Source organism: Euleptes europaea, chromosome 18 (genome assembly GCF_029931775.1).
Source record: "Euleptes europaea isolate rEulEur1 chromosome 18, rEulEur1.hap1, whole genome shotgun sequence".
Classification (NCBI taxonomy): domain Eukaryota; kingdom Metazoa; phylum Chordata; class Lepidosauria; order Squamata; family Sphaerodactylidae; genus Euleptes; species Euleptes europaea.
Window position 1 is genome coordinate 16,405,059 of NC_079329.1, and position 20,318 is coordinate 16,425,376.

The 20,318-nt window shown below is 43.9% G+C and overlaps 2 protein-coding genes across 2 annotated transcripts; both read left to right on the plus strand.

The window, feature by feature from the left end:
* The first annotated feature begins 55 nt into the window (after positions 1-55).
* LOC130490522 (vomeronasal type-2 receptor 26-like) lies at positions 56-5,495 on the plus strand. The gene is made up of 4 exons (XM_056864347.1): positions 56-724; positions 1,506-1,733; positions 2,826-2,952; positions 4,585-5,495. Exons 1-4 carry the CDS (start codon positions 56-58, stop codon positions 5,493-5,495), a joined length of 1,935 nt encoding a protein of 644 aa, XP_056720325.1.
* A 3,605-nt stretch (positions 5,496-9,100) lies between these two features.
* Positions 9,101-15,165, plus strand: LOC130490523 (vomeronasal type-2 receptor 26-like). Its single transcript, XM_056864348.1, has 5 exons — positions 9,101-9,321; positions 10,750-11,482; positions 11,798-12,025; positions 13,627-13,753; positions 14,255-15,165. Exons 1-5 carry the CDS (start codon positions 9,101-9,103, stop codon positions 15,163-15,165), a joined length of 2,220 nt encoding a protein of 739 aa, XP_056720326.1.
* The last annotated feature ends 5,153 nt before the right edge of the window (positions 15,166-20,318 follow it).

Genomic DNA, 20,318 nt, shown 5'->3' on the forward strand with positions numbered 1-20,318 from the left:
GGGAGTTGTTCATTTATTTCATCATTTTGGGTGGACTTGGATTGGGCTCGTCACTATGGACGATGACAACGGGGATAGATTTTTGCAGGCAACAGTTCCTTTGCTTTCAGAGAATGGCATCTGTTTTGCCTTCACAATAAGGACATTCAAAATGACTTATAAGGATGCAACAATAATGTTGCTCTTAAAGCTGCAGGAACAGTACCCAGTACTTGTAGAGAGCAAAGCCAACGTAATATTCGTATATGGAGAGCCTCCTGCCCTGCAACTTCTGGGATTGTTGTTGTACATAGCAGAAGCATCATCCTCTCAACATTTGGGGAAAGTGTGGATTGTTACATCTCAATGGAATTTTGAATCACTGAACATTGAAACAACTTGGGACATACAAACATTCCATGGTGCCATTTCTTTCACAGTACATGCAAAACAACCACCTGGTTTCCAACAGTTCCTTCAGACCGTGAGACCCTCTTGGATGGAAGAAGATGGCTTCATCCAAGAATTTTGGGAACAGTCATTTGCTTGTTCAATGAAATCTTCTGATCAGCAAGGGGGGAGCAAAGAACCATGCACGGGGAAGGAAAAGCTGGAGAGCCTTCCTGGGATTTTCTTTGAAATGAGCATGACTGGGCACAGCTACAATGTTTACAATGCTGCCTATGCTGTGGCACATGCTTTGCACGCCATGTACATATACAGATACAAACATAAACGACTGGAGGTAGGAGAGAGGAAGGCAATTCACAATGTGCCGTCTTGGCAGGTAATTGAATTAGGAGTCCAAACTCTTTCACAAAGCAGGCAACCTCCCTCATCCACAGATCGGTTTATTTAAAAGTTTATAATCCTGTTTTTTTTCTCTCTCTATGAGGAGGACACAAAGAGAGAAACAACAGGATTTTTTTTAAATGATCAAAAAACCTGGAAGCCATAATGGAATAGAACTGTGTCCTACAGAGAACTCTGTCAGGCCCCACAGTAGTCCTGAAATTGTTGTAAAACACATTCTGAAGTTGTGGTTGTCTATATATTTTATAGGTAGGACCAATATTGATAGTACCACTATTAAAGGGTGAATAGGAGGGATCCAGGCAGGTTTCTTGCCCCATCTTTTTATTTCATTCAATGCAAATACAAAACATTGATGGCTGCTGGGTGACCTTGGGCTAGTCACAGTTTTCTCAGAACTCTCTCAGCCTTACCTACCACACAAGGCGTCCGTTGTGGGGCGGGGAAGGGAAGGTGATTGTAAGCCGGTTTGATTCTTCCTTAAGTGATAGAGAAAAGCAGGGTATAAAAACCAACTCTTCTTCTTGTAAAATATTGGTGGGGTTGATTCTATTATGCCACATCTCAAAAGTCAAAGGGAATGAAATGGCACACTGGCCGTGCATAGATTCTGAAAGGGTAACCCAAATCATGGTAAGTCAAGATACTGCACACATCATTGTAAAGACTTGAAAACCTTTTTGTCCCTTTGGTTTATTTATCTTGCATCCTAGCTCCATCCCTTCCTACAGAGAATTTTGTTCAACAACAGTGCTGGAGACATTGTGCACTTTGATGAAAACAGGAAACTAGTTACAGGCTTTGATGTAACAAATTGGGTCACTTTCTCAAACGGCACTTTTGTAAGAGTCAAAGTTGGAAAACTAGATCCTTGGGCTCCTCAAGGCCAAGAGTTAACCCTTAACGAGGAGCAGATTGAGTGGCACAGAAGCTTTAACCAGGTAACAGATAAGAGCATATATTAGACTATATAAAGGAATGGTGGAAATTCCATATAAGACATTTCAGAATTTGGTCTGTTTCTCAGGCTGAATCCAACTCATAGTTCTGGAATGGCGCTTTCATTCCTCAACCAATAGTTGTGGGGGTTATCTTTGACCCAGCACAATAAGGCTCTGTGGAAGAAGCCTGGCCTCAGGGAGCTCAGCCAATCACAGGCAGCTGGCAATTTACTCATGTTCCTGCCAGCAAGCATTTCACCACTTCTGTTTCACAGAGGCTAAGCAGTGAAAGATGCCTCCCCCAACTCATAGAGCCTTGTGGCGCAGAGCGGTAAGCTGTAGTACTGCAGTCAAAGTTCTGCTCACAACCTGAGTTCAATCCCGACAGAAGTTGGTTTCAGGTAGCCGGCTCAAGCCAACTCAGCCTTCCATCCTTCCGAGGTTGGTAAAATGACTGCCCAGCTTGCTGGGGGTAAAGTGTAGAGGACTGGGGAAGGCAATGGCAAACCACCCCGTAAACATAGTCTGCCTAGTACACGCCATGATGTGACATCACCCCATGGGTCAGTAATGACTCAATGCTTGCACAGGGGACTCTACCTTGACCTACATTATTTCACGCAGTTGGGTTTTATAATTATAAAGGCCAGGTCCATCAGGGTTGATTAGGCCTTAACTAGGGATGGCAGGGAAAGTGTGGATTATCAATGCATAGGGGGGAAATATTGGCAAAGACTTGAAGGCATCTAAGGAAGGTTCTACCAAGTCAGTCAGTCCTTAGTTGCATGGACAGCAAATTATGGGAGGTATTCTCTTGCAGCTGAGTAGTGTAGCTGAGGTTCAGCAGGGGTGTCAAGCACTCTGCACAAGATTCTGTGCAGGCTAGGATATAAAGCCGGGTGTAAACCATAAGTGATGCGATTGCATTGGCAAGGCCACAAGCACACGATCCCTGCCTCAGCTCCGCCCCAAAAACCTCCCACTGGAGGAGGGGAGAAGACCTGGAAACCCTAAATAATACCTAGTCTAATGTAGGCATTGGTGTCTTGAGTCCTTATTCCAGGCTGCATGGAATGTTCTGTTTTTGGACAGGTGCTGCCCATTTCTGTGTGCAATGACAACTGCCGGCCTGGCTACAGCAGAAAGAGGAAGGAAGGAGAACAATTTTGCTGCTATGATTGTGCTCAGTGTCCAGAAGGGATGACTTCCAGCCACAAGGGTAGGGGACATCATGTATAGAAATGTGAACTTTATCACATATCTGATCATACTGAGCAAAATAAATCAAATAATGTTTCATAGAATCTAAGATCTGGGGAGAAAGGGAAAACCCACCCTCCATGGGTTCTCTTCCCAAGCATATGTTTTCCCTTGAACTCCTCATTGATCCCAGAAAGACCGTTTGTGCAAAGTATTTGAGGAGCTCAAATATTTTAGTTGCTTTGTTCTTCCAAGTGGTGGTATAGCATCTTTCAGTAAGATCTATGAAATATGGTTGTCTGACTTCCATGGTTCACCATAAACTGAGATATAATTCAAGAGTCATCATATATTTTCAGGTTGCATTGGTTCCTCATATTCCAATGTGAAATTCAAAGAAGTCACCCTATTATCCTTAACAGCAGTCATATCATTGGTTGTACATTCAAAGTGAGGCAAATACATTTGCCGGTAATCCTAATATTTCCTCTATACAATTGGTCATAATGAGAACCAGCGTGATGTAGTGGTTAAGAGCAGCAGACTCTAATCTGGAGAACTGGGTTTGATTCCCCACTCGTCCACATGAGGGGTGGATTCCAGTTTGGATTCCCCACATGCAGTTCACTGGGTGACCTGGGACTAGTCACAGCTCTATTAGGGCTCTCTCAGCCCCACCTACCTTACATAATGCCTGTTGTGAGGGTGGGAGGGAAGGTGATTGTAAGCTGCTTTGAGACTCCTTAAGGGTATAAAAACCAATCTTCTTCTTCTAATTTACTTGCCATAATAAACAGTTGAGTAAGTGAAAGTGGCTTGCACGAGCACTTCATGGTTGAAGTGACAGTATACACAATGTCTCATTCCACTAATTCTTTGTGACACCTTTAGGTCAAAGTGGATAATAGCCATTGAAGACAAACTAAATGACCTGGGTTTTACCCCCCTAGCACTACTTCAGTTAGGGTGGGATCAAGCTAAGTCAACCATAAACCAAAGGGTTAAAGATATCGAACGACAAGCAGATTTAGCAAGAGTGCCTCTATTTATGGCTCCCTCACTCCAAATTTATCCTTGCACCAGCAGCCTATCTCCGTTATTTAGAGATAAACAAATATAGGAGGGCTTTTACCTTGGTTAGATGCACAGCCTTACCCTTTGCTATGTTAGAGGGGAAATTTAAGAAGATAACCAGGGCGGAGAGACTCTGCCCCTGTAAATCCGGGGATTTAGAAACCACTGAACATGTTCTCCTGAATTGTAACTTTTACACAATACCTCGCTCTAAGTTTATTGAACCCCTCATACTGAGAATGGGACCCGACAGGGAAAGAGAAAAGATTGAAAAGCTCCTACAAGGAGATAATCCTTCAATCACCTCTCAGGTAGCAAAGTTTTGTGTGGCAGCAATGAAAATTCATTGCCATAGAGTAGACTCTTAGTCCAAATGGCAGATTTAACTTGAATGTAATTTATTTTATTATTTTTACTATTTTTAAGTGATTTAAGGCTTGGACTGTAAACCTTTGTCTATGGGACTATTTTGTTTTATCTGGTCAAGGGCCGTAAATAAACAATCTACCTATCACAATGTCTCATGGTGCACAAGGCCATATTCTCATTATAAAATGATTCCTTTTTTTTTTTACAGATACACATGTGTGTGTCAAATGCCCAGAAGATCGCTATCCTAACAAGGACCAAAGTCAGTGCATTCCCAAGATAATAAGCCACCTGTCTTACAAAGAACCTTTAGGAATCACCTTAGCTATTCTGGCTGTTTTTTTCTCCCTGATCACAGCGTTGGTGCTTGGAAACTTCATAAAGCACCAGGAAACGCCCATCGTTAAAGCCAACAACCGGAGCCTCACCTACGTTCTCCTCATCTCCCTCCTCCTTTGCTTCCTCTGCTCCTTGCTCTTCATTGGACAGCCTGTCAAAGTGACCTGTGTTCTTCGACAGACTGCTTTTGGAATCATCTTCTCTGTGGCTCTTTCTAGTGTGTTGGCCAAAACCATCACTGTGGTTCTGGCATTCGTGGCTACCAAGCCAGGGTCCATGGTGAGGAAATGGATGGGGAAAAGACTGGCCAATTCTATAGTCCTTTCCTGCTCCCTTATTCAAGCAGCCATTTGTATGCTTTGGCTAGGTTCTTCCCCTCCATTCCCAGCTAGGGACATGCATTCAGTGGATGGGGAAATCGTTTTGGAATGCAATGAAGGATCCACTGCCATGTTTTACTTCGTTCTGGGTTATATGGGCATTCTGGCCTTTGTCAGCTTCTTAGTCGCTTTCCTCGCAAGAAAATTACCGGATAGCTTCAATGAAGCCAAATTCATCACCTTCAGTATGTTGGTCTTTTGCAGTGTTTGGCTTTCCTTTATTCCAACCTACCTAAGCACAAAGGGGGAAATCATGGTGGCTGTGGAGATCTTCTCCATCTTAGCCTCCAGTGCTGGTTTACTTGGCTGCATCTTTTTCCCAAAATGCTACATCATTATTCTGAAGCCTGAGCTGAACAACAGGGAGCAGTTAATAAGGAGAAAAAATAAACGAACATAAGTATCTCTTGTGCTCTTAGACATTGATTATGTTGCCTCTTTTTTTCTTCCGATGATGCATTTATCAATCACCCTCCGTTTTTTCTCTTTGACTTGAGGTTCTTCAGCCCCCAATTCGGTGGACGTGTGCCTGGGGAAAGAGGTTTACCACCCACTTGGGGAAAATGCCTGATGCAAGGATGCCCTGTCTTTCAGTTGTGCCTTTAGTCCAGGGAAAAGCAGGCCAGTGTTATGGTTAAGCCAGCGGCTGGGCTGACCATTGTTTAAGAGTAGGATCTCTTGGGAGAGCTCAGGACACTTCTCAATGCATGCATAGCTTCTGTTACCCTAAGTAGGCAGTCTCCACTTAAACTGGGGGGGGGATTAGCTGGAGACAGAGAGCGAGGGGGAAGTAACTTGGCTCTGTAACCTATGCATAGCAGGATTGCCCGGTGAGAACTCTATAATGAGCCGGCGGTTATATAATTAAAGTGGTTTTATTGAAGAATCAAATAGTAAAACAATAAATATATTTTAAGCAATGCACATATACACAAAGCATACAAGATTAAGAGAAAAAGGGAGGAAATTGGACAGGGTTTTAGAAATGGGTGACAGTTATCAGCCTTGAAGGGACATCTAGGGAAAGCTCTGATTAAGAGGAAAATGACCAGCATTTCCAGGAGAAAATGGAAAAGCCCATACACAAATGGGGTGCACACACAGATCCAGAACACACGCACACTATGAATGGCCAAAGGACCAATATTTATATCCAAAAATGGGTCCTGGGGTAATATGAGGTAAGTTGGCAAGAAAGCCAGAGACAAAGAATTGATTGCTTTTCCGGGGTCCCTACAAAAAGATAGGGGAGGCTCGATGAGTCATCAGGACCCACGAGAATACCTGGGCTATTCTCTTGAATGCTGATTGATTGCTGGGCTGGGTGCAGATAAGGTGAGTAATGGTCTGCTTGAAGTGCTGATTGAATCAATTTAGGGTGGCACGATGGGGATTAGCTGGCCGGGTTGTCCAGTCAGGCACACCTTAGCGCCAGGGGAAAAGTTCAGCGGCCAACCTCCTTCTGGCCCAAGCTTGACACACATGATGGATCCCAGAACTCTCTGAGAGGCATCTATTTTGTGGAGAGCAGTGTCCTTATTCCAGTCTTTGGCCCCCATGACTCCATGGCACTTCTTAATGTGAGGAAGGGTCTGACTGCTTACACTTGTTACACCTGGGCTAGCTGGGTGGCTGAAGATGAAAAGGCCACCAGCCTAGTCCCAGCAGCAGAAGAGGGGTGACAAGTGGGAGGAGGGAGTGGATGCGCAAACTCCATTCCACTCCATTTAAGGTCACAGGAGGAATTGCCAAGCCCAATTGGGGGTCTGAGCATCGTCTGTGGGACGTATCATGCCATCATAAAACTACTGTGCCTAAAGCTCCTTGTAGGAAATCATCCTAATCAAAAGACACATCCAGACACACTCACAGGGCATAAATGAGTACAGAGGTGGGGATATGTACCCATGTTCAAATGTGCATCATCTCCCTAGAAGCTGTGGAATCTTGACTGGGAACACTATCTAAATAATTATTGTGATGGAACCCTCCTCACCGTGGAAGCTTGGCTAGGTGTTCTTGGACTAGTCATACATTCTCACCCTAATGTACTTCCCAAGGTGGTTGTGAGGATGAAATGGAGGGATCTGATGAGATTGGGATATACCATGCTGCCTTCTCTTCCAATAGGTCAGATTAGAAGGAAAGAAAAGAGAGTGTTGCTGGGTTTGTTTGTTTTTTAAGACAGTCATCTTGGTGAACTTCAATAGAGCTTTAACTACTCACATGCAATATTCTGGCATTGTGATTTCATTTCAAGTTCAAAATATTGTTGGCAGTGGCAGAAAAGCAACACACAAAATACTGGACTGTAGTGAGAAGGTGCTTCCTAGAACTGGTAGTCAGAGGCTCACTTGCAGGCTTACATTAAAAATGACATAAATTCTATCAATCACAAATTCAATAGCTCCATTGGAACATGCTCCTGTGAGACAGATCAGGACAAACTTAGGTATAATGATGAGTATAGGAAAAGTGTTCATCCATGCAGAAATTTCATCAGTATCCACTATATTGAAATGCATTTATCCTCTTGCCTTGGCCTGGCAAGCCAAGGCTAGCCTCAAGATCTCATCAGATCTTGACAGATCTTGGCAGATCTTGCAAGCTAAGCAGGGTCAGGTTTGGTTAGTATTTAGATGGGAGACCACCAAGAAGACTAGGATTGCTACACAGAGACAAGCAATGAAAAACAACCTGTGAACATCTTTTCCCTGGAAAACCCAATGGTATCACCATGCGTCAGCTGCAACTTGACAGCAAAAAAATAATAATCTTAACTGGGTCATGTGGGTATAACCTCAGTGTTTCTGCTCAGCTGACCATCTGCCACTTTAGTCACATGACCTTTCAAAGGCAAAAAACAAAACAAAAACCCATGCCATTGGATTTTAGAAAATAATATTTGCCCAACCTATCTCATCATCTCCCATGATACTGACCAATCCAGCTGGGGAGTTATTTTTGTCTCCCCTACCATTATCACCATTATTTTCCCCCTTTCAGTAACTTGTTCATTTCTATAGGCTACCAGAAAGACTAACGTCATTTGCATCTCAAAAATGCTATAAAAGCCTCACATATTGGGTTTTGTTTGCAAAAGCAGGTCTAGCATCTAGCAAGGCCCTGCCAGTCTTTTGTAGGCATGGTTCCACCAAGTAATTATTTGACATTTTAAAGGAAAACCTGCAACCATAAATCTTCACTTAATTTGTTCCTGGTTTGCGCTTCAAGACTAGACTTCTCAGAGTGTTAGATATTACATCATAAAACAGGTATTGCCAGTGTCTGTCTGTCTGTCTGTCTGTCTGTCTGTCTGTCTGTCTGTCCGTCCCTTATATGTACATATTTCATTTTTCAGCAATTATTCTGGACAAAAGTGTTTCAAGAGAAATACACAGTGATCCTTCTCCTTCTATTATTATTGGGTAGTGATATGGATAAGGATTTTAAACAAAACCTACAGTACCCAAAACACACAATCAATTAATCATGAGAGAAGAAAATGAGTTCATAGAGGGGGAAACATTGTTAAATGATCCTGAAGAAGAAGTATTAACAAAATGGGGGGGGGGGATTAACCCCAAGACAGCTTCACAGGGACAAGGATGCCCTTGTAAGGCAAGGTTTAGCTCAGAGTACCAATTTCTGGGTGGTGTAGTGTGGTAGACTCTAATCTGGTGAACCAGGTTTGTTTTCCCACTCCTACCCATGAAGCCAGCTGGGTGACCTAGGGCTAGTCGGAGTTCTCTCAGAACTCTCTCAGCCCCACCTACCTCACAAGGTTGCAGTTATGGGGTGGGGAAAGGAAGGCAATTGGGAGCCGCTTTGTGTGTGTGTAAAGTGCCTTCAATTCGCAGCCGATTGAGACTCCTTAAATGTAGAGAAAAGCAGGGTATAAAAACCAATGCTTCTTCTGCTTCCATGAACAGCTGTAACAGAACTGATAATACCGCGGATGGAAACATGGGATTCGGTGCCTGGAAAGGAAACTTTGTCATCAGGATGGAGCAGATAGCGGGGTTGATACTTATACTGTTGGGCAAGACTGTATGCAACAAAAAATCTATGAGTCTTACTGTATCTGAAGATCCTTTTCCTATTCCTCATGAATTTTATCAGCCAGGTGACCTGATCATTGGTGGGATTGCTTCTCATATATTTTTCTTTCACAATACTCCCTTGTTCATGGAACAACCTACAAAGAAGTTGATAGATGAACCCACGTAAGAAATTATCTTCCTTTAGTAACATTAACTTACTGTGAGTAATAATAAAAAGATTAGGTCATGCTTCAATGATTTTCAATGTGAAAAGTTATATTCTAAAAAAAGAAAAAGAAAAGTTATATTCTGGAAAATATTACTTCTTGTTAATTTGAGGTGTTTGCCTTTCCTTTACATCATTTTATTGGGCATGAACTACAAGGACATTTTTCCTGCACAAATTCTACATTTCTATGAAGCTTCTATGACCTTATGCAGATCATGAGAGGGAGGGCAGTGTTTGGCTCTCATGGCCCTTTCTTACATGCCCAGGGTTGTACCGATCACTACTTTGGGGTCAGGAAGCAATTTTCCTCCAGGCCAGATTGTCAAGGGATTGGGGAGGGTTTTTTTGTATTTGTTTGCCATCTTTGGGGCTTGGAGTAGGGGGTCACTGGGAGTGTGGGGGGGGGTAGTTATCCATTTCCTGCATTGGCAGGGGGTTGGTTTCAATGACCCTGGTGGTCCCTTCCATCTCTATGATTCTATGGCTGAAATTTAGAGTAAAAATACAGTATATGAAAAGACGTATCATACACATTTACAGAACCTCGTTTTTTCATTTTGTGGGTCAAGTGAAATCCTTAAATTATCCATAATTTTTTGCATGCGCATGTGTGTACACAAACACATGTATGCTGGGGATTCTACAAATCAATTAAAGAATCAGGAGTTTGTCCCTCAGAAGGAATTGTCTCTACATTGTTATATATCTTGAAAGCTACATTTAAATAGGACTTTATCTCAAAAGCATGCATATGATGCAGTGATAAGATGATGTAGTGACAGTCTGACATCTTGCTTTGCAAAATTTAAAAGAGAGGCAAACCTTCTGGAGATGATGATTTGAATTAAATTATCTTCACTCTCATTGCAGTTCAGCGCCGAAGCACTACCAATATCTCTTGGCCTTGGCATTTGCTATACAAGAGATCAATGAGAATCCCAACATCTTGCCCAACATCACTTTGGGTTTCCATGTCCTCTGTGGCTACTTCTTTGCAAAGATGAACTATAAGGCCACCCTGAGCCTCCTCTCCCCACAGGATAGATTTCTCCCCAATTTCAAGTGTAATTTCCAAAACAGTCTTATATCTGTCATAGGAGGATTTTGCTCTGAAACAACGGCTAATGTGGCCACTATTTTAGCCATATACAACATTCCACAGGTAGACCATCTAAAGCACGGTATGGAGATTCCAAAATTGGCACATCACTGAACATTCTGTTGTCACCCATCTGTAACTACCTTCCCATTTTCTTTCAGTTTACCTTTGCATCACTTCCTCCAGTACAAGGAGACAAAATGCTATTCCCTTCCATGTATCAGATGGTTCCAAATGAAGCTTATCAGTACAGGGGAGTTGTCCATTTGTTTCTTCATTTCAGATGGACATGGATTGGGCTTGTGGCTATGGATGATGACAACGGGGACAGGTTTTTGCAGACTGTGGTACCTTTGCTTTCACAGAATAGGATCTGTTACTCTTTCATATTCAAAACAGCAAAAAGGGCATATAAGGATGATATGTTAATGTTGCTCTCACAGTTGCAAGAACAATATCCAGTCCTCGTGGAGAGCAAAGCCAATGTATATTTTGTGTATGGAGAACCTCCGGCTCTGTATATTCTGAGAATGTTGCTCTTTGCAGCAGAAATGGCTTTATTAACACCTCTAGGTAAAGTGTGGATTGTGACATCTCAATGGAATTTTGAATCTCTGTCCATTCAAACATCTTGGGATATACAAATCTTCCATGGTGCCTTGTCTTTCACAGAACATTCCAGGCAGCCTCCGGGTTTCCAACAATTCCTTCAGAATGTAAGACCTTCCTGGGCAAAAGGAGATGGTTTTATCCAAGAATTCTGGGAACAGGCATTCAACTGCTCATTGAAATCTTTCCCTCCGGAAGAGGACAGCAGGATGCCCTGCACAGGGGAAGAGAAACTGGAGAGCCTTCCTGGGGTTCTGTTTGAAATGAGCATGAGTGGCCACAGCTATAATATCTACAATGCTGCCTATGCTGTGGCACACTCGTTGCATGCCATGCATGTACTGAGACCCAAATACAAAAGTCTAGCAGGAGAGAGGCAAACGATTCACAATGTGCATCCCTGGCAGGTAATTACTTTGCTGCAAGAAACTTGGTTTTGTAGAGTAGGCAATCTTCTCATTCATAATCCATTTATGCATGGCTGTTTCCTTGCGGTCATCCCACCGCAAGGAAACAGTCATGGGAATGCGGGATGCAGAGCATTCATTTTAATATTGTTTTTGCCCCATAGCAGGAGTCAAAAGGAAGGAAATGATGTCATTTAAACATGAACAGTGTAAAACAAAAATTATTCAGATCTGGGGGGGGGGAAGTGTTGTAAAAGTCACTAGAAAGAGTTCACGGACCTGCTCTCCTTTTCTGTTCTTTCTCTTGCAATCTAGCTTCACCCCTACCTACATGGCATCTCATTCAACAACAGTGCCGGAGACACTGTGCGTTTTGACGAAACAGGAGAAATGGTGATGGGGTTTGATGTTACAAACTGGGTCACTTTTCCCAACAGCTCTTTTGTGAGAGTAAAGGTTGGAAGGCTGGATCCTCAGGCTCCTCAAGGCCAAGAGTTAACCCTGCATGATGAGCAGATTGAGTGGCATGGAAGATTTAATCAGGTGATAAAGTATAACATATATAACAGTATATAAAATAAATGGGAAAATTCCATTGTAAAAATTCCAGAATATGGCACTGTCAGTTTCAGTACCTTTATTGGCATACCAAGGGCAATCAAAAAGAGTATACCTAGCCACTATACATCATTGTACCTCACCTCTTAATTACATCACCAAGAAATCTGGCTACAGATTCTATAATCTCAGAACTTTGGGAGGATAACAACAAGTTATCCACTGTCCTCAGTAGTTGAATTGTGCTGGGTGTTTGTTATTTTCTTCATTCATACCTCATCTTCCTCCCCAGCTTACATCAGTCTCCTCTCCTCCAATTTGTCCTCCTCACAATTACCCTGAAGGTAGGTTAGGCTTGTGTGACTGACCCAAGATCAGTCACACAAGTATCTTCCATGTTGGGGATTTGAACCTGGATCTTCCAAATCCTAGTCCAATACTGAAAAAACTACACCAACAGTTTAATAGGGAATGGATCTTGGAAGAACTCATTTCTGCCTGGGAGAGAGAAGTTATGCAGCTATCCCGGATCACCTGCACAGCAAGGCTTCACTTCCTAATTTTCTCTCTTTCTGGGTCATTGCCAATAGTTAACCAATTTCTTTTTAGGGTTCCCACCCTTAAAAAAATACCCAGACACCATCTGCAGCTCAGGCTTTTTCACCTTTCTTACCTTTCCTTCTCTGCAGACCAGACTCCCATAGTAGTGCTATGATTGGCAGCACTGCACTGGCAACCCCAAGGAGCTTTTGGGGTGGATTCTAGGAGGAGATTCACTGATGCCATGATGACATCATTTGTGGTTGAGCACCCAGAAGTGATGTCATACTGTCCATGACGCCTTTGAAATTCCCTCAGTCTCTATGGTAAAGACCGTAGAAATTTGGGGACGTTCCTACAGCATTGCAGACACTGTGACATCACTTTTGAGTACTCGCCCTGCATCCACCCACGGCATCCACTCTGTTGTCTCACACAGCTCGATCAAGTTGAACAAGGGTGATGATGCAAAGAGCCAGGAAGTTTTCCCCATGGAAAAGCAACACAGAAACTTACATAGAACTTTCTTGGAGAGTAGAATTTAATTGCTGCTCCGTCCCATTTCTATCCCTGGAATGTGTGGACTGAACACAGGCATTCACAAAACACATAGTTAAATTGTCGAACTCTCTGCCCCATCATGTGATGATGGCTACCAACTTGGAAGGCTTTAAGAGGGGAGTGGGCATGTTCATGGAGGAGAGGCGTATTCACGGCCACTAGTTAAAATGGATACTAGTCATGATGCATACCTATTCTCTCCAGGATCAGAGGAACATGCCCATTATATTAGGTGCTGTGGAACACAGGCAGGATAATGCTGTTGCAGTCGTCTTGTTTGGGGGCCTCCGGTTTGTGGTAGGCCACTGTTTGAACAGACTGCTGGACTTGATGGGCCTTGGTCTGATCCAGCATGGCCTTTCTTATGTTCTTATGGGCATAAATCATTTTAAGTCATTCAAAAACACCCAAGTTAACTGATACTTTAGTGTACTGTGCCTGCATTTTGGGTTGGGAGTGCAGTCATCCTTTCTGTTTATGGTCAGGTGCAGCCGGTTTCTGCATGTAATGACCCCTGCTACCCTGGCTACAGCAAGAAAAAGAAGGAGGGAATGAAATTTTGCTGCTATGATTGTGCTTCCTGTCCAGAAGGGATGATCTCCGAGCAAAAGGGTAGGAAATTCAATGCACATGGTATAATCTATTTTCCCTATCAGATCATATTCAGCAAAAGTAATGGTTTTTGTAGTCAGGGTGGGGAAAAAACCTGCTATTCTCCTCATAGGTTAATGAGATTTCCAACCATAAACATATCAAGTTCATTCTGTACCTCAGAAAGTCAGTTTGTCTGTCAAAGTATGTTCGGTTTTGATGTAAAACTATCGGCTTTTGTGTGTAGGTGGGGGAGATTATGCTTTGGATGTAATAGAAGATAACACTCTCACTGTTATGGTTTGCCCAACATGGGAATATCCTTCAAGGACACTTTCTACAAAAATCACATTAGAATTAGAAATTGAGGCTGAATAAAATCTGGCTAGTACAGAGTGATGTCTAAAATGATACAAGTAGCCTTCTTGTTTGCCATTCCAGATTGAATGACTTCCTTCCCCTGGGTTGTGATCACTATCTTAAAATGTATCAATTATTTTTCTCCCCCCCCTGTCCCGCAAGATATGGATTCCTGCTTACAATGCCCAGAAGATCACTATCCTAGCAAAGACCAAACTCGGTGCATGAACAAGATTCGAAGCTACCTCTCTTTCAAAGAACCTTTAGGGATCATCTTGGCCGCATTGGCTACTTCTTTTTCTCTTCTCACGGTGTTGGTACTTGGAGCCTTCGTAAAGCACCGGGAGACTCCCATGGTCAAAGCCAACAACCGGAGCATCACCTACATTTTCCTTATTTCCCTGCTGCTGTGCTTCCTCTGCTCATTTCTGTTCATTGGACAGCCTGGAAGGGTGACCTGCCTTCTCCGACAAACAGCTTTTGGAATCATCTTCTCTGTGGCCCTGTCCAGTGTGTTGGCCAAAACCTTCACTGTGGTTTTGGCCTTCATGGCTACACGACCAGGATCCAGGGTGAGGAAATGGATGGGGAAAAGAATGGCAAATTCTGTTATCATTGCTTGCACTTTGATCCAGGCCTGTATTTGTGTTATTTGGTTGAGTACTTCCCCTCCATTCCCAGATACAGACCTGCATTCAGTGAATGGGCAAATCATACTGGAATGTAATGAGGGTTCAGCTACCATGTTTTACTTTGTCTTGGGGTATATGGGCTTCCTGGCCGTTGTAAGCTTCATTGCAGCTTTCCTTGCCAGGAAGTTGCCTGACAGTTTCAATGAAGCCAAATTCATTACTTTCAGCATGATGGTCTTTTGCAGTGTGTGGCTTTCATTTGTTCCGACCTACTTGAGCACGAAGGGGAAATACATGGTGGCTGTGGAGGTCTTCTCTGTCTTGGCCTCCAGTTTTGGTTTGCTGGGCTGCATTTTCCTCCCAAAATGCTACATCATTATTATGCGTCCTGAACTGAACAGTAGGGAACAGTTAATAAACAGAAGCAACACGAATACATAATTTTTTTTTGCTCTAGATCTTGCAGTTGTACATGTATTATATGATATGGATCACTCCTAATTCCGTGTGCAGAACTACATATCCTCTTTGTGGGAAACTGGCATAATGTAATGGGCCAGTCCCATGTGCTATCACTTGATATTGGGATGTGTTCATCATTCCATATAAGCTTCCTATCCGTGAGAACTGTGTAAACAAAACAAAAAATGCTTACATGTATTCATGGCCTTGACATTTAACACATTAAGAAAAACTCCATTAGGTGCTGTCCCTAAGAAAATGCAGCGGGGGGGGGGGGGATAAAGGATTATTCATCACCTTTCACTCCTAAAGTGGGAAATCAGTCAATGATAACATCTTGGACTAGCTTTGTTCAGTCCAGAATGCATCATTCAATTCAGCAGTGGAACTGATATGTTCCTGTGGATATGTTGCCATGCTGGGAAAGTGTGATATAAAATCCACTTTCCAGTTGCTGCCAGTCCATCCTAGGGATTTTGAGCTAGGGAAGGGACCATGGCTCAGTGGTTGAGCATCTGCTTGGAAGGCAGAAGGTCCCAGGTTCAATCCCTGGCATCTCCAGTTAAAGGGACTAGGCAAGGAGGTGAAGTAAAAAACCTCTGCCTGAGACGCTGGAGAGCTGCTGCCAGTTAGCAAACAATACTGACTTTGATGGACCAAGAGTCTGATTCAGTAGAAGGCAGTTTCATGTGTTCAGAGGTCTTTCCCATCACCTACTCGCCTAGTCCCTTTAACTGGAGAAGCCGGTGATTGAACCCAGGACCTTCTGCATGCCAAGCAGAGGCTCTTCCACTGAGCCGCAGCCCCTCCAGAGTAAGACAGCTGTATCCTTAAATGATTCTCCCCAAATGCTGATTGCCATTACAAAGGAAACAACTCTCAAAACATCAAATCCCTCAACACGTCTTCCTGCTCCCAGCCTTCAAGCTATCTCTGGGCACACCAATGACCTTGGGAATAGATCCCAAAGCCATGAGATTCTTCTACATTGGGTTGGACCAGAAATCCTAATCATATGGTGGGCTTTCTTCACTCCCTCAGTTGTGATCACTGGTTGAAGCCCATAGGCTGCCCATAGATGAGATGTGGAAATGTAAGGATATGTGTACTAGCAAAAAAGACACACTGAAACAAACATAGGTGATTCTGGGACATTTGGACTTTGCATGTAGAGTTATTGCACTAGCTAGGACATTTCTTGGGATTATGGGTTAGAGTTAGGAGTTAGGATTTATGGTTAGGGATTAGGGTAAAGGTTAGGTTTATCTGTTGGGGTTAGATTAAGGGTTAGGGGGTTAGAGTCAGGGTTAGGATAACCACATGAGGAACCTTGGCAACCATTCTCTCCTGAGAAAATGAGAATTCTGTTGCAAGGATATTGTGAGACTTCTCGTTGTCCCGACAATATTCCAATAATTCCAGGCACTCAGTAGTTATTCAGCAGTAACCAGTGGTTTATTGTAATTCCAGGGAGCATTCAGAAAATCTCCTAGCTCTGTACAGCACAAAGACTCTAATGACCCATACGTTCCAATAGTTTCCGGTTATGGCCGGCACAAGATCCCATCCCCCTCATGTCCAGGTGGTTTCTCTGTTCTCAGAGGCCTTCAGTGTTATCTGTGCCCCTCAAGGTCAGCTTTCTGTAGTGCTATGCACATTCTTAGAAACCTCCCCTACACCCACTGGCTCCACTTTCTCAATTCCAGCCCGGGATCCAGGCTACATGTCCAGCAACCCAACCTTTTGCTCTGGTTACAAAAACAAATAAATTACTATATACATCATGGCAGACATTGATACCAAACAATCCTGACAGATATAGGGCTCAGTGCATCACTACAGGGGAAGTGGTGCTCTTCCAGTCTGCAGCACTCACAGCGTTCTACACTGCCCTGAGGGTTATCAAGTTGAAAATATTGTCGAAGGCTTTCACGGTCAGAGTTCATTGGTTCTTGTAGGTTATCCGGGCTGTGTAACCGTGGTCTTAGTATTTTCTTTCCTGATGTTTCACCAGCAGCTGTGGCAGGCATCTTCAGAGGAGTAACACTGAAGGACAGTGAAGGACAGAGACACTGTCCTTCAGTGTTACTCCTCTGAAGATGCCTGCCACAGCTGCTGGCGAAACGTCAGGAAAGAAAATACCAAGACCACGGTTACACAGCCCAGATAACCTACAAGAACCAGTTATCAAGTTGATTTGCCTCCTTGTGCTGGGACATGTCATGGACAACACTGTAGGAAAAGGATATAATGTCTACTCTGGAGAAAGTGACACTGGTTGTACGCAGGACCAAGGTGGACCAGCATGGCAAGGGGCATCAAGTGCTCTTAAGGACCACTGGGGATCCCCAGCTATGCCCAGTGCAGGCTTTGTCAGCATTTAAGGGAGTCAAGGGAGGGAAGGCGGCATGGTATAGCCATATCTCATCAGATCTCAGAAGCTTAGCAGGGTCAGTACTTGAAAGGGAGACCACCAAGGAAGACTTTGCAGAGGAAGGCACTGGCAAACCACTTCTGCTTCTCACTTGCCTTGAAAGCCCCTACATCAAGGCCTGAAGAATGTTATAGTCAGCAGGTGAGGCAAGGGGTGTTAAATTTGACCAATGTCTTTGTGTGGCAGGGATATGGAGGGCTGTTCATGATGGGTAGGGATGAGTGGCAAGAGGCCTGAGCCATCAGGAGTGATGATGGGCATATCCAGAACAGACCATCATGGCTTTTATGGTGAGATGGGGCTTGGGAAGGGGCTGTGGCTTAGTGGTAGAGTATCTGCTTGGCATGCAGAAGATCCAAGATTCAATCCCTGGCATCTGCAGTTAAAAGGACTAGGCAAGTAGGTGATGTGAAGGACCTCTGCCTGAGACCCTGGAGAGCCACTGCTGGTCTGAGTAGACAATACTGACTTTGATGGACCAAGGGTCTGATTCAGTATAAGGCAGCTTCATGTGTTCATATGTTCAAGTAGTGCCTTTGGAGCTGAACAACTTTCCAAACCTGGTGGTGGCTTTACGGCACATGAGGGAAGGGGAATGGGGCTTGACATCTCTCAGCACAATATGTGCAGGAGAGGATACACAAGGCCAGCAGAAGCTCCTGGCCGTGTCTGGAGCCAGGGTGGTTTTTCCAGAACAAAGGCAATGCTGCCTAGTGCAGCCCACTGCTTCAATATTAGCATATTTGGTTCTTGTAGGTTTTCCGGGCTGTGTAACCATGGTCTTGGTATTTTCTTTCCTGACATTTCGCCAGCAGCTGTGGCAGGCATCTTCAGAGGAGTAACACTGAAGGACAGTGTCTCTCAGTGTCAAGTGTGTAGGAAGAATAATATATAGTCAGAAGAGGGTTGGGTTTGAGCTGAGTCATTGTCCTGCAAAGTATTAAAGGTAATGTGCAAATCATTGTCCTGTAAGAATCAAGATAATGTGCTAATGAGGGTATGGTATGTTAAGGTGGAACCATTGTATCCTGAAGTGATCTGTTAACATGTGGAATCCAAGGCTAATCCGCATGGCTATTGTGGTTAGGGCTGTTGGAAAAAAAATTCGGTATAGTTCGGCTTCGGCAAAATTTGGCCCGTTTTTATTCAGGCCGTGCCGAAGTCCGAACTCCCCCGCTTTGGATCCCCGGAAATTCGGGGGGATCCGGAGTTCGGGGGAAAATTCGGCCCCCCGCATACGTTCAGGGGGATTCCCTGAAGGCGCGCGGGGGCCCCTTTAAACAAGCCCCTCTGTGCTGTCTGCACAGGCAGCGCAGAGGGGTTTAAAGACCCCCCACCCCCCTCCTGGGACTCCCAGGAAGGCAGGCGGGGGGCTGTTAAGCCCCTCTGCGCTCTCTGTGCCGGGAGGCACATCTCTTTGAAGGGCACCCCGCTCGCCTCCAGGGAAGCTTCCTGGAGGCGCGGGGGGGGGGGAAGCAGATCTGCACCTTCCAGCTGGAAGGCGCAGATCTGTTTAAAGGGCCTGAATTGGCCGAATTCATTCGGGAACACCCCGAACTCGGCCAATTCGGCTCCCTGGTTCCCCCCTTTTTTGGGATAGGTTCGTCCGAACCAAAAAACCGCCGAATCGGGAGGAATTCGGCTGTTTTTCGGTTTGGGCCGAACTGAATCAACAGCCCTTATTGTGGTCTTTGTTAGTCTGGAGGTTTTCAGGACAGGAAGCCAAGCCTTATTCATTCTTAAACTCTCTTCTTTTCTGTTAAAGTTGTGCTGATGTTTATGAATTTCAATGGCTTCTCTGTGCAATCTGACAAAATAGTTGGTAGAATTGTCCAGTCTTTCAGTGTCTTGGAATAAGACCCTGTGTCCTGTTTGGGTCAGTCCATGTTCAGCCACTGCTGATTTCTCAGGTTGGCCAAGTCTGCAGTATCTTTCATGTTCTTTTATCCTCGTTTGTATGCTGCGTTGTGTGGTCCTGATGTAAACTTGTCCACAACTGCAAGGTATACGATATACTCCTGAAGAGGTGAGGGGGTCTCTTTTGTCTTTTGGTGGTCGTAGCATCTGTTGTATTTTCTTGGTGGGTTTAAACACTGTTTGTAGGTTATGTTTATTCAACAGTTAGCATATTTGTTTGACTGGTTGGTTGATTGATTGATTGATTGATTTATAGGCCGCCCTTTCCCAGCCGAGGTCAGGCTCAGAGCAGCTGACGTCTCTCTAAAAACAACTAAAAACCTTTCATGTAACTACATACAGTAGCAGAGTTTATTTGTATGTGGCCATGGGCCTTCACAAAACATCATCCACAGAGTAGCACGTGTTAAAAAAAAAGCTACATGTACAAGAAAATAAAATCTAATAGAATTAACACTGATATGAACCACCAAAAACAACATCATTTGTGAGATTCTGCTCTAGAGCTAACTACCTTCACTCTTATTTTTCTTGCTGCCAGAGCAAACAATGATGTTCTATAAGAAATATATTCATTGGAGTCAGCCAGCAAGAATATTATCTTCTCCTTTTCTGAGTGGAGGTTTGTACCCACTAGCAGCCCATCAAGAAACTTCATCCTGGGCTGTGCATAGAGTGGACAATGAAATAAATAATGGGGTAAACATGTAACTACATAGAAATTAACCATAAAACCTCAGCACCTTAACATATTGCAAAACCTTATAACAGAAAATATAAC